The sequence below is a fragment of the Strongylocentrotus purpuratus genome, unplaced genomic scaffold, assembly GCF_000002235.5.
Source record: "Strongylocentrotus purpuratus isolate Spur 01 unplaced genomic scaffold, Spur_5.0 spur5_scaffold_5, whole genome shotgun sequence".
Classification (NCBI taxonomy): domain Eukaryota; kingdom Metazoa; phylum Echinodermata; class Echinoidea; order Camarodonta; family Strongylocentrotidae; genus Strongylocentrotus; species Strongylocentrotus purpuratus.
In genome coordinates, this window is record NW_022145611.1 from 12,890,319 (window position 1) to 12,905,974 (window position 15,656).

Genomic DNA, 15,656 nt, shown 5'->3' on the forward strand with positions numbered 1-15,656 from the left:
TCTGCATCCGAGGTTCAACGCTAGGCATTATATAGGAAAACACCGCAATCTGGATGCTTTGAAAAGGGGTTTCTATTTCATTTTTTAATCTATTTCATAATGTACTGTTTTTGAGGGGAGAATTTCTACAATGTTTTATACTTTTCTACTATAATACCATTACCATCCTACCCCTATAAAATCATATAATTCTACAATTATACTAGGCCTATTCCAGTTTCAATTATTCAAAGCTTGTTTCTACCAACAATGAAGATTTTTGTATAATGTGGGGCATACTGGTGGTTGGAACAAGTTTAATTTCAGTTGCTAGAATAGTATATTCCTAAATAAAGGCATTACTCTAAAAGCATGTACACCTGAAAGTTGGTTATTCACACAGTTCAATAATTCAAGACTTGTCGCAAATGAACTAATCTTAAGCCACAATCAGAAATTCTTGTAAAAGTCTAGCCGGTATACATGCATCAGACATATACTGTTACTTATCCTGGCCCTAGGTCCCGCTAGGCATCAGCGTTGTGTGTGAGAGGCACCGATCTGCCACACTTGAAATTCATGAGTCACCAACTTCAACATGTCAATATGTGCCGAATATAGTTTTACATGCAGAGTCTAGAGCAATAATTGTTTTCAAACTGCATGCAAGCTAGGTTTCCTACAAACCGCAAGAGCCCCTTACTGCATACACATTGGTTTCTACCTCTAATCTATTCCTTAAGACAATTCAGAAAGATGGTAACTTAAAGCAAACAACAGTGTTTTTTTTTTAATTCATAAGATGTTCAAACTCTGAAAAATGTTGAGAGTCAATACAGTCATTTTCAACTTAGGAATGTTGATTTGAATGAAAAATTGTTCCAAAAACTGAGATTTGCAAATATGTTATGGATGATTAAATCCTTGACAATACATTTCTGGGAAGCTGTTTTGTGCAAAATAAAAGAACACATTTCTTCAACTGAAAAGTAAAAAATGCTACTTAACATCTGGTAGTTCTTTTCCATGATGTATTAAATATTACCTGTTCTCGATACTTGTTATTTCCACATGATGCAAAAGTCACAACAAGATCAAATGGTTTCAATGTTTCATGAGTCATTTCGAAACATCTGCTTTGATGAATACTTAAAGGAATGAAGATCTACATGAAAAGCATGCACTCAGAAAATGTACACTGATCAACTCACAGGTGTGTTCAGCGTCTACATGCAAAATTGTGATATGTGCTTAGCTGAGGATATTGAAAAGTTGTGTATTCTTCTGGGCCCCGTCTTACAAAGAGTTGATATCAATCGCAACTTATTTGCAATTGATATCAATCGCAACTATGTACATAAGAGATAGGAGACTGCAAACTTGCGATTGATTGGAGGACTTACGATTGATTTGGATCAATCGCAACTCTTTGTAAGACGGGGCCCTGATCTCTATATTCTTTTAAATACTTATTATGAAATAGCTTGGGATAAACCCCTTGAAAATTAAATATGGTCATCTCCTCCAACTTGTGAAAAAGGCTGCTTCCTAGTATTAATGCATTCTCAGATGCTTTTCTTTCCTTTCATGTCTTTGCTGGTATTGAATAATTAAGCATTTAAAAAATATTGTGCAACTCTCTCTAATTTTCATGCATTTGGGATTTAAAGTGGTCCTACCATGTACAGTATGTTTACTTCTTCAACTGTACAGATTCTTGTGTAATCCTGAGGCATTTATCCCAGGCAGATATCTTTAGCACCTATGTCTTGATTTGTGAATGCTTTTCCATGCTTAGGAACTTTTGAAATCAAAGGCAACAAGTCACATCTTTGGAAATGAATTTGGCTCCTATTATCTAAAGTAGATAGCAACATAGTTTAAGTTAGCTCTCGACTCAAAACACAATGCCTGAAGTCCCAATCTTGAGTGACTCTATAAACTGATTTATAAATGCAGTCTTTACCTTTGTTGACTTGATAAGCCTTCAAATGTCCTACCAGTCTATTCTCACATTGCCAAAGGCACATACACAACTGAAGGAACAGATGATACATGTCTATATTATGTACAGTACTTTAAACAGGAAACATATTTACATGGTTGCGCATTACAATAACAAATTCTTTTAATGAAGTTGCCATACTATACAACCTGAAAAAGGCTTGTTCAATAAGAAATAACTGATACAGATTCTGTGTTTTTAATTTGTGATGTTCTCCACTTTTAATCAACTTTGGACAGCAGATATGTGCAGATTACACCAGGATCTTTAACAACAAATCAGTTAATCAGCAGATAACATTATATGCTAAAACCATTATGACACAGGCACAACTTTCACTAGACTTCCAGATTAGATCTTGCAAAACAACAAGAACATATACAGTTACCCTTAAAAAATCACAGTGCTGAAGTAACTAATACTTCAATGGATAACACCTGAAAGGTCATATTCAGCAGCACCGCTGATTAAACAAAAGTACTGAATCTCTCTCCTCTCACACAGTTTTACAAAAATGCACTGTGGTGCACACTTTCTCATCTTACAGGTGAGCCCAATGCATGTACAGCAAGAATGGTGCCTGTTAAACAAGCAACACATACATATAAAAAGTGAATAATGATCCTTTTTAAAATGAAGAAAATACCATACCTTCATCTTGGCCATATCTTGCGGAGTGGGATCCCCCATGTTTACCTAGAGGTAAATATCTCTCATGAGATCAAGTCTATGCCATTGCGAAACAATAATCAGGGATTGTTCTCTTTGATGGATGCATACGCCACGGCCATACAGGCGGTGCTGTGTTACGCACATGCGCGTGTGCAATCACTGTGGGCAAATACGGCACACGGCGGCGTCCATGTACGCGTCAGGCTCAGGTTGAGTCGACGGAAGGATGTGTTGCTATTCACGACCTCATCCCTCTCTCCCTCTGTTTATGATGATACACTCGGACTCGGCCTGCTGCTGTCGTCCCTGAGTACAAACATTAGCACTATTTGCGTTTGTGTGCTCATGCACCGGGGGTATTCTCTCCAATTTGATGAGTAAGAGAGATGGGGAGGTGGGGAAGAAAAGAAAGAGTGGAGCCGGAAGAGAGGATGATGGAGAGAGTGGATGGGGAGACTCCAGGGAGTGAAGGGAGTAAATGAACGTGAGGCGAGGTACCACAGTTGGTCTCTTCCCAATGAATTGTGATAAGAATGCCCCCGGCAATATTATGGTCGTAATGGACGATTCAATTATGTTCCCGATGAGTCATCTTCTCTTCCTTTCTTTCTCTCTTACTTCCATTTTTTCTCCTTTCTCCTCTGGCCCTGAAAAACAGCAGCCGCAACAGAAAGATGATTAATTCACAAAAAAGGAGTATTTCTCAAGGGAAAAAGGTGGATGGCTGAGTGCAAAAGCTGGTCAGACCCAACAGCCCTATTCTGCAATCAGCTTTTGTACTTCGTCATGGCTATCATTCCAGCTCATTAATTCTGAGTTAAATTCCATATTGTGCAAGATAGTCAGACCATGAGAAATACTGATTAGTATTAGTTCAGGTTTACTACCCCAATTCCGTTACCAGTGATCAATGCACTCACAACAAGTGCATTTTGCTACAGTTACGGTCCAAGATGAAAAAAAAGAAAATGAAATATTGTAAATCTGTTAGTTTCAAAGTGTAAAACTTGGATGCATGCCAGAGTAAAATTTCCCATTTTTACAGGAGCTCTTTGGGGATTTTCCATAAATATTTAAAGGTTTATCCTAGGATCAAATATATTTTATTTTTTATTTTCCCCCAGAGCTCTTTTTTCATTTTTCCAAATCTGGTTTTAAACTAAATTGCTCTCTATGCCATTGCAATTTTATAATGCACACTGGAATATTAGAAAACAACCTACTCCCTGCACTACCATAAACAAATACTTCTAATCTGTTGAATAGTAAGCCAGGGATAACTCCGACTGGGCAGGAATTGAGTATTATATCAAAATCAAAACATAATCAATGGTTTACATTGTACCTGAATGATTTCATTATTGGGGGATTGGATATTGATGAATAACAAATAAGCTTCATACGGAATGAATCTGAGATTTCATGTTTTCTGAATTTCCGCCCATCTTAAATATCAAATGTTAACCCTTTTCCTTATGAAACCAACATCAAATATGAGATATATCTAAAAAAATTATAACACTGATTGCAGACAGAATCTTGCAAATTACACTTTGAAGTGATTTCTAGAAAGGCAAACTGGAATCATCATCATGGAAACTGCATTTAAATATTTTCCATTTTCAAAAATATATTGCAATATAATCCAAAAACTTCGATGGTCGTGTTCAAAATTAGTATCTTAATTGGAAAGATTCTAATTTAAAGAATCCAAACCTATCCATAGTCTATACATTAAACAAAATACTAAAGATTGCCCTAAAAATCAAACAATATATTGTCTGTTTGGACTTTGGAGCCATATGTAGGGTGTTAATCATGTGATAAATTTTGTGAGTTGACATCCCTGTAGCTCAAAAAAAACATGATATGATACTTTTTCTTCACTTTTATCAAAATAGGCATACAAAGTCTGTAGGTATAGGCTAGTCACATATCATGTGTAGATCTGTATCTCTCCATAAATTTGTAATTCAGAAGAGTTATGACAAACACCTCTTGTAATATTCATAGAAAAGGCAATAAAAACTCTCTCTACATCAGCCGGGTGATTACGAAAGGAGATGACTAAGTCTGCTAGCATACTAAACACCAGGGGAATCTAAGTCAACATAATGGGGGACACCCCTTACACGGATGAAATGCAAATGAACTGCAAAATTACGTTGATTGTCGTGAATATTACAAGAAGAGAGCATCTTGCTTTACACCGGTAATTTGTTCCAAGCGACTGCGCGACCGACCATCAGAGTGTGTCTCATTTGCAAGACCCTCCCTCACATCGCACATGCCCCCACACACACGAGTGGAGGGACGTGGTGTGTTTAATGCATTGTGCAAAAGGCATCCAAGACATTATTTTCTGCGTCGACGAATGGAGGTTTACTATTGATCCTGCTTTTGTATGTGTGGGTGAATGTCCAGTTACTAAACAAACAGCTTATTAATGCCTCAGGCTCTATTCCCAAAAGCACCTAATAACAGGCAACCTTCTTCATACATATTCAGGTGCATGTACAACCTCTATGCATCCTGCAGGAAAGCGTGGGTCAAGGCAAAATCAAGCATGAATATTTCATGAAAAGCAACAGTTCAGCGAGAATTCAGGACAGAATCAGAATTCCTGAAAAACAACCTTGTATATAACAGGTGAATGGCATAAGATCCTGCTACATAACATGTTCCACTATATAACAAGTCTACATTAGGGCAATATATACATGTAATATGTATATAGGGTATCACAAATCTATTTCCCTGATTTGTTCATTATTACTCCCATCATCTCTCTATTACAAAATTGCCCATATAATAAGCAATATCACAGATGAAATTTTACTCTACAATAACAACTTTAATGTATGGTTAATGAACCATAAAGGTGTAACCTTAAATTCTCAATAAGAAAAAATTCTCCCAAAAGCAGTTTTGCAAATTGGTTATGAGTATGTAAGTGTAAGCAAAAGGCCTATCAAAATACAATAATACCTGGAAAACATGAGCTACATAAATTAATCCATACAATTATTAAAACCCTCAATTTTAAAACAAGTTTTCTTGAATTTTACTCAAAAACATGTATGGTCTAAAATTAGATTCTTTGTTCAAACAGAGGCAATTTTTCCCAAGTGAAAAAGCAATAATACTGAGAATTTAAAGATTGAATGTGTCATTATTTGCCAATATAAAACTATACACGGGGTCACATGTGTGGCATTTGGTTCACTTCAGGAAAAATGGCTGAGCAGACAACATCTGATTTCTATTTTCCATCTGAACAGGCTGCAAGCGATCATGATATTCACTGAAACTCATCGCCTCCGGTAAAGAAAACATCACTGGTCGATAAGTGAATAAAGACTGAATGCATTACGAGAAATGAATGTTTTTGATAGTGCCCTTCAAAATGAATTGATTTTAACTGTGATATTGGATTTATTGATCTGGTCATGGTTCTTGTTTTGAAGAAGTCAAACCAACTGTAAGCTACATGTACAAGTAAAATCAGTCAATGTAAAATCCAAGATGTCATTAAAGTAACTCGTCTTTAAATCTAGTAGGAAACCTTTATTCCTCTAGAAGAATGATTTGCTACATAATATATTATAATACATGCATGTGGCTATAAAAAAGTGCTAATTTTTAAATCATTTCAGAAAATTCAACAAACTGACAGGGTCAGCATATAGCTAAAATGGAATAAAAGAAAGTATACAACAGTAAAACAATTGTTTAATTCTGTTATCAGATCAAGTACATGACCAAATTTTTAGCATAAAACAGTAGCCCAATTTACTGTAAACCTTTTATTTACAATAATTCTTATTTTTTCATTTTTAAGATCATATGAATCATAGTGTCTTGAACTAGCAATACATCTAGTTCCAGGGGGGGGGGGGGTGGTATCACTCTTCCTCCAGGTGTAGTACTTTAACACATTTACTTCTTTCATACTATATACACTTATATATATTTGCATCGCAAAGGTTTAACATTTTTAAACATTTTTCACTGAATATTGGAATGAAGAATTTATGACTGTGATGCTTAGTTCTGAAAGATGATAAGGTCAAGATCATCATGGATTATGACCAACAAAGGATTATAATGAGGTCAGAATAAGATCATGGACAAGGAGGAAACAATACCCAACACCTGTTTAACCACAAGATAAACAGTCACTGAAGGTGAATTCTATCACTTTTTATGCTTTATCAAGATATAAAACAGTCACTCAAGGCGATTTCTTGCACTTTCCTTGCTTTATCAAGATAACCAGTCACTCAAGATGATTTCTATCAATTTTCATGCTAATGGCAGGAGGTATTAAAGGGAAAGATGATCTTACTGTAAATTTGTTATGCCTTTTTTATATGGTTGATTTTAATTTCAATCCATAGGCCTACAGTATGAATAACTGTTTTTCTAAAATCGTCGCCTGGCTGGCAGAAGGGCGTTAGTTCGAACTTCAGGTAACAAATGAATCGCTTCAAACTTTTATAAAAAAGACTTATTTCCAACAACAACATTTGTGGTTGTGTTCTACTATATAACATTTCTAATAGTCTTTTAAGTTTCAAATCAATTTTCGGGACAGAAAGCAGTTTAAATATAAAACAAATCTTTAAATGCGAATAATTTGAAAAGTAGTTTTGGAGTCGTTAGCGCGCTAACGCCCTTCTGCCAGCCGGCCGAGGAAGTATAAAAACCTATCAAAGAATATTCTACATCTAGCTCAATAGATGCGTGTACATGTATGTATCATAAAAATAAGCTAACAAAATAAAATGAACAAACCATCTTCATGTACATTGGGATATATTCAGCATGTCTCTGATCTAGACTAGAATTCATGATATCATACAGGCCTACGCACTTGACATGAAGTAGTACTTAGCCAGTCATTCGATCTCCTCATAAACATTATCAACATACAAGATGTGCACAATAACAATTGGTGACAGTCTGTAAACTTTTGAACCCCAACTGCAAATCTTTTCTTTGTTTTCTATTGTTGAATACCCATCTTGGCGTCTTTATATTTTTGATCCACCATTAATTCAAATTTCTTGGTTGTTTGGATGTTGTTGATTTTTGTTCTTGGTTCCCAAATGATCATTCTATATTGGACTACAAAACTGATCCCTCCACCACTTTTATAATCAAATAATAGTTTAGTTTTTTTAAGGTGAGGAAAGAAGAAATGGACAAAACGAATTTAGGGAGGAATAATGATTACAGGAGTCCAATCAACCCCTTAACAAATATAAAATCACAAGTGTTGATGATGATATGTTGTATGGAGGGAAATAATTAAATAACAATTTGAATTTAAATTTTATACTCTATACTTAAAAACTAAGATAGAAAAATGGAATTCACTGTAAACTATTTTTTCATTATTATAGGATGAAAGAAAATGAATTTGTATTGTATTATGGATTTTGATTAATATTAAGTTTAACAAATAAGATAATTACATTCACTATTAAATACAACAAAAAAATTAAAAAACTAAAAAATTTACACTTTCAAAAACAGAGGTTATTAGGGTTTGGATTGGCAGGGCATACAGTCTGGATTCAACAAACTACCCAGGTCCCAGTACCCAATATTTTCATGAATATGTCTTGAGACAGAGAAAGGAAAAAATCTAATTTATGAGACAAGGGTGCAAAAGACCCTAAAGGAAGGTCCCTAAAGAGCGGCAAAAGGCAAGTAAACTCCAGGGTCCTCTTCCAAACAAACATAGATTGTATATCACATGTGACAAGATGGGTTTGGCCTCCCTAGACCAGTGAGGGGATCTGGATTCTGGAATGAACTCTACAAAACAGCGCCTCCCTTATGTTAGCCCCAAACACGTACATGCATACAAATCATCAGGAGTGAATGAACTACAAAGCAACATGTACATGTACTATTAAAAGAAGATATATTGCAGAGAATTCCTGTGTCACATGCAGCTCCAGGTATCGTAATTTTCTGGAAGATTGAAAATTGCGCAATAACATTCACTGCACTGAGCCTAAAGGGCCTAACACCAGACTTCAGACAGGAGAGGAAAAGTACAAAGATCATACACATGGAGCAAAAGGGAAAGTACAAGGATGTATATCACATGAAGATTTGATTAACATAATATGTATTAGGGAGGGGAGAGTGCAGTTGTGTGAATCTCATACTAAATGACTTAAAATTAAAGAGCTATCGAACCATTTTACTCTATTAAGTTTATGTAATATTGCAATGTACAAATGTTGATATCTGTGCCGTTCACTCAGCTAAAATATTACTTACAATGTACATGCATATTATCAATCAAATAGTTGTAGAATGAATGGTTTCAAAGTTTCCACATCTGGGGAGGGGGGGGGGGGGGAGTAATTGACATGCCCACTCATAATCCTTTTGTTTTTTTTAATTGCTAGCACTGATCTTATACAGGGGATTCATTTCTATTAGACTAATAGTGATGCCCCTGAAAGGGTAATACTCTGACATAGGCCTATCAGATATTTTAAAGGTAAATTTTGAGAAGCATCACTTCTAAAAAACTATCTTCCAAAATAGCTAAAGTGTGGATGGTGCTTGCCTTGAGGGCAACTAGGTAGCACTCCCTTAGTGACCCTGCCCATTTTAATGCTCAACACATGATTCATGTCGCTGTCCACAGAGAACTGACAATAAGTGTCTGCTGGCATCCATGATAAATAATCCTCCTGGAAACAGAGGATGAGTGACAGTAGAAACAGAATAACATCGCTGGCATTAAAGTAGTCACCCAGTGGGCTGACTAGTTTAATCACTGTTTGTCTAATCTTAGTTTTGGTGATCAAAAGTACAGTCCAATATTTGTGAATATCAATTATTCATAAAATAAATGCAGGTATGCAACAGAGTAGGCCTACAACTTTTTGTATTGTATACAATTCTAAATATGATGGATTTTGCAATATGCAATTGCTGATAAACAATTTTCACTTTGTCAAGATTGACTCTATTCATTAATTTCCAAAATTTTGACAAAGTCCATGTAATGGTTGGCTAACTATGTGGTAAAGGAGGCTTTCACAAGAATTTGTGAAGTGCTACAATGAAAATGTTGCACCTATACTTGTAGCTTTCCCAGCAAGTTTGTGAAGTTTATCAATTTCCATCAAGAAATTAACAACTTCCTTGCATGATCGGTCCTCATCGTAAAATACGTGACACAACTGGTTGACCCTATTATCCACATGAAACATGAGCTAATCTACCAAATAATCCCCAGTTAATTGGATGGGCTGCTTATTTGTCCCATTTCTTTTCAAACTCATACACAAAGACAAGGCAACAGTGTACAATACAGACTGTAATTGAGACTGGTTTGTCAGATGATCATTGCTGACAACATGAGGTGAAACATGGGTCATCATGAATTTAGTCTAATCTCTAAAGGTTTGGAAAGGATTAAGTTTAACTTTTGATATGTTGGGAATAGCACAAGAGATGGGACGGCTTGAAAGGAAAGGATCAACAATTTTTTTTTTAAAGCCTGTACACACCCATGAGAAGATGGGGAAATCAAAATACTAGCCTGGAACACATTTGTAGCCTGACTAACAAGTTCACCTTTAATTTAGAAGTTATTAAAGGAGCAGTCCACCCTGATGTTAAGCTGGTTTAAGTAAAAGCGAAAAAAACAAGATAAACAAATTAGTGAAAGTTTGAGCAATATCCAATTAAAACTTAGAAAGTTATGAATTTTTAAAATTGTCATCAGTGAAACACAAATTGTAAACACTGTGAAGTATCTTGCAAGTTCTTGTTCAATATGCTTTCTTTAGAAAATTTTCTCATGGGGAAAACATAATTTTTTGAAGTTTTTTTAGTACAGGTCAAGAAAGAGGGGAGCTCTCACAAAAATGCCAATTTGTGTTTGATTGATGGCACTTTCAAAAAATTCATAACTTTCTTATTTTTAACTGGTTTTTGCTCTAACTTTCACTGACCTGTTTCTCTCATTGTTCTGCTTCTATTTAAACCAACTAAATATCAGGGTGGATATACCCTTGAATACCTAGTGTAAGGATTCTGTTAAATTCTTGTTGCTCCAAAACAATACATTTTATATATTTAAAATGATAGTTTTAAGTAGGTAGGTAACAATGAAATACCTGTGATTTACTTTTCACCTAAGTATATGACCTGATTAGGACCTGATTTTAGAGATCTATATAATACATATAAATTTTGAGACCTTCAATAATAAACCTTTAAATGCATGGAGAAATATTATTCATGCAAAGCAGGGAGATGCAAAAAGTTACCCTCTAGGCCTAAATAACGACTTGATTTCTGCAAAATGGAAAACAATATCAGGATTTGAGTTATGAATCAGTTTTGGAGAGGTATGTAATTCTATAGTTACTAAGAGACAATTAAAAGTTTGTTTATATTCATCTCCATCCCAAGTATAACTTGATACCATATTGAATGATAAAGAGCTGCAGAACCTTGACTCATCAAGAAAAGTGCATCGGCAAGAGTTCAATCACTCTCGGAGGTTTAGTCTTGAACAGACAGGCAGGCACATGGTGAATTCTTTAATTTCGTCTTGATTGGATCCACACCCTGATGGGTAATTCACCCAGTAATTATCAACCAAAATAGAAGGGAGTCCAGGGCTATTTTTGTTGTATTAAGCTCCCCCTATCGTTTCCACAGATTGTCCTCTGGCTATCTTCTGTAGACTCTTGGCAAATGACCTGGACTTCATCTAGTCTCGAGAGCCCTTAATTTATGTACATGCACTCCGAGTCAATATTATTAGGAAAGTATCTTGCAGCAACAGGGGAAATATTAAAAACCTATTGACCTGACTCGTAAGAATCATAATTATGTAGCAGAAAATCAGAGACAAAGATAAATGGGCCCACAGAGGACTTTAGCTCTGAAATTTATTCAAGAACTCCCTCTGGTAATGTCTAAAATAGCTTTGGAATAAATCAAGGCTGAAGACATTTATAAGGAATCCCTTCTGATGAATTCGGCTTAGATGAAATCATCCTTCTGCCTTAGAAAATCCCTAGAGAGCTCCAATGAACAATAAACTTGTACCCTGCACCGTACACCTGCATATTTATAGTTTGGGAGCTGAACCTTTAAAAAAAAGAGGACTCTCTCACCCTATTGAAGATTGAGCAAGCATCTAACGGCTTTTACTTTATATGTGGATGAATTGTGCAATGTATTGGTCGATTGGTCAAAATGGCATTAAAATGAAACAATGAAACATAACTAAAACCGTGATTACAGGATTGGTATGATCATCATGAGCGACTGCAAGTATCCTGTAGGACCAAACTTTCATACTTAAAAAATGAAATGTTATAATAACACACACCATAAATATCCCTCCCCCTCCCCCAATTAAAAGAAATAGTTTAAAGGTGATTGAACCCTAGGACCGCAGTGTTTAGTTATGAACTTATCACTCCATCCTTGAATAATAACAATATGCCTATCACGTTGGTCTACTCATATTTTCCTATCATGAAAACAAACTATCCCTTGAAGGCAAATTCTTAGATCTATGTGGGGAGCATACCAATGTGATTGGTCTCCAGGAATTAGTGACTCAGCCTGCTTCTGGGATTAAGTGTTTTTACTAGTACACAGAGGGTCAACAGTTAGTTCCTACTGCAATTAATGCATCTTTGGGAGATTAAACATCAATCATTTACATACTTATATTAAAGCATTGTGTTCATTAATAATTAAACATAATGTTTCAGAGAGTAAAATCAATGTCATTAGATGATGTCCAAATGTCCATGAGTAGTTAAAATCACCCTCTGTTTGTTGACAAAAATAGTGTTACCTTGGCTCCAAACAGATGATACATGTATCTCCATGATAAGTTTTTAATATTAATTCAGGCACTAGGACAGTATGGTGTAGGACCTACAGGTACACGTACATCCTTGTTTATCTAAGTAATATCACTTCTCGTTTCAAAAATCGATATTCAATGCATTTCTTTGAATAAATCAATAGTTTGCAACCTACAAGTCATTTCCTCACACGACAGTCAATATAGTAGGCCTATATAATGTATACCGTACCCAAAACCAATAATGGTGATGCCATGCTACATGCATTGCACTTTTCAGGAGTATATTGATCTAGTTCATAGGATCATTATTACAGTCTCTCCAGCCAGCTAGTCTACTCATGACATGGATTACGGTCTAATGTCCATTTCAATACAACTGAATTAGTATTTAATCAATTCTTCTCTTTAGAGTAATTATGTGTTGATGATCTTGTCTGCATCACAATACATGTAGACCTACTTGACACAATAAAAAAGAAGCCACTGTAATGACTGTACATGTATCACTTCAGCACATAAATAGATCACAATCAATAAGACAGAGGTGCAACCTAGATATTGTAACTTCATATTCATTGATCCATTTGAATCACTAAGGAATGCCAATGGCAGATCCAGAGAGAGGGGCATACGTGTAGGCAATATCCTCCTTCCTTCTTGTCCCTTCCTGCCCCAATTCAGCAGAATAAAAGAATGAAGCTTCTTTTTAATAAGTCCAGTATTCAATTTGGCTCCAAAAAAAAGTCCATTTTAAAATATGACCAACAGGAATACATGCAGTTGTGTCATATTTGTATTCCTTTCTTTATATGCCCTTCTAAGAAAAAGAAACAATGAACCCTGTGAGTTGAGAGCTAATCATTACTACTAGTATCATCTCTTCACTTCTAAAAAAAAAGGGGGGGGCGGGGGGACTGATAGGGAGAGAATCAATCTTTGTGAGGGGGGGGGGGGTGTTTATCTCCAACCATACTTTGATCAAATACAATAGAACAAGGCAAACAAGTGGAAGGGGGAGAGGATTTGAATTTTTTTAAATCATCTATCCACATTCTTTTTCTCATTCCACTTATCTTCTCTCTCTCTCTCTCTCTCTCACTCTTGATCGATCGATCGAACGAACTTCGGTAGGCACTTAGTCCACTTTCATAGCTACACCACTCTCTGCGTAGCTCATGCAAGACCGTATTCATTGTAAGCCAGGTCCACTTTTCTCTAACAGAAAAGCATTTCTCATAAACTCATGTACATGTTAAATTCACTCATGGGTACCCTATCAGTATTAATGATATGAAATTTATAAGATTTTTTTTTCTTCAAATATTGAATGTTCCAGGATTTCTGTAAAATAATAGAAAGTGGTATACCTTTAGACTTTTAGCCATTGCTCCAAGTGCTTTCATCTCATGCTTTAGATGCTTTCCTTCGTTCTGGCAGACATAACAGACAGGCATCTTACACATTACACAGTACATGCTTAGGTTCTCCTCCGTATGTTCTTGGCATTTTGCTATCTTTGGCGGGGACTTTCCGGTTTTCACTTTCAGACTTCCTTTGGCAGGGGTTACCAAACTGTGCTTGGCCAAAGGACCACGGGCTGGGTGGCAACTGACTCGACACGCACTGCAGTAAAATACCTCGCACTGTTCACAATAAACCGAAGCAACAGCAGCATTTTGTTCGCATAGCTGGCAATTTACGATTAAATTCTGTGCCTTGCCGTACCGAGAAACGATGGACTCCAATACTCGGTTTCTCGGGAAGCCGTTGACCCCTTTTTCATCCAAGAATATAGTGCGATGGCACTGCGGGCAGCTGATCCTCAGAGTCTCTGGGTTAGCTGTTGTGAAGCCATTCTTGCCAATCCCACTGGAAGCACCTGAGCTGGAGCTCGAACCGCTGGCCTGACTAGGTGCATACCCCCCAACAAAACTCACCCCACTGTCCCCATCGCTGAAAGCGCTCAGCCGGTCGGCCTCGGGGAAGTCAAACGAGAAATCGTACTGCGTACCGGTGGAGTTCGTTGACTGCTGAGGCTGATCGTTAGATGCCGGTAAAACTGCCGTTCCGTTAACTTGTTGAAGCGATAAAACGCATGGAAAACATATATTATGGGTACATGGTAAAATCACTGGATTAGTATAAAATCCTCTACAAGCAGTACATCGCAATTCTTCCTCCATGATCGAAAATCCTCCGTAGTTGTCTCCTCGAAAATTTGTGAAGATCGTTCCTCACTCTCTCTCTCCGCATCCGAATAACGGTTATCGTCGTCTGCATACAGTTTCGAAACAGTGCGTTTGTGTTACACCTGTGTGGTAGACTCGACTGGCCGTGGGTTTTCCAGTCACCCGCTTTGTAAGGGGGGCAAACAAGGGTAACGGTAAAATCAATAAGGTATGGATTGGAGTCTTTCGCGTGTCGGTAAATATTACGGAGCGACTCATTTGGAGCTGGCGGCTGAAAGTAGGAGTCTCATAAAAAGAGATGAGAATAAAGAAATGAAGAACATAATAAAGAACAGAGCAAAGAGAACAGAACGAGACAAAACAACTCAAAAGATTTATATCGGTGAATACCAAAATAAATGACAGCGAAGTTAATAAAATATATAAATACATGGAATGATGGAAATAGCGATGCGCCTCTGTCTCTAATCACCTTAGTGCATTTAGACCTACGTCTCTACAGGAATAGGCCCAATCCCAAATAGAACCAAATTGCTTCTATTCAGTTAGTTTTCCAAATTCATTTTCTACCCTTGCCTTAATCCAGTGTAGTCTTGCACGGGGGCACAGTTCTGAAGATTTTACAAGTTCCGTTTAGGAGTGCTGCCAAGGGCACATAAGGGTACATTTTCATTATTTAGATTCCTTAAACGTTAATGAAAAAAAAAAAAATCGGTTTTTACAGGGGTTGGGCCCCAACTGTTTGCACATCCTGGATCGGCAATGGCACATGCTGCCCCGGCCCCTCCTCCAGCCTCAGAGTATAATCGGTCTATTTTCATACTGACGCTATTAAACTTTTGTAGGATTCTTCATAATCCTCATCCTCCTCATTATCATTATCAATATCATCATCTTCATCATCATTAATCATGAATGACAGAGATAATGT

At 36.6% G+C, this 15,656-nt stretch overlaps 1 protein-coding gene across 4 annotated transcripts in view; it reads right to left on the bottom strand.

Moving 5' to 3' along the window:
• Nucleotides 1-14,873, bottom strand: part of LOC100890735 (E3 ubiquitin-protein ligase TRIM9) — a 58,558-nt gene extending 43,685 nt beyond the window's left edge. For 3 of the 4 annotated variants that reach the window (XM_030998929.1, XM_030998930.1, XM_030998931.1), the window contains exon 1: nucleotides 13,904-14,871. In XM_030998929.1, the coding sequence (XP_030854789.1) occupies nucleotides 13,904-14,719 (816 nt within the window). In that variant the 5' untranslated portion in view covers nucleotides 14,720-14,871. Of the gene's footprint in view, nucleotides 1-13,903 lie in introns of all 4 variants that reach the window. The other variant, XM_030998928.1, reaches the window with a different exon arrangement.
• Between the last annotated feature and the right edge of the window lie 783 nt (nucleotides 14,874-15,656).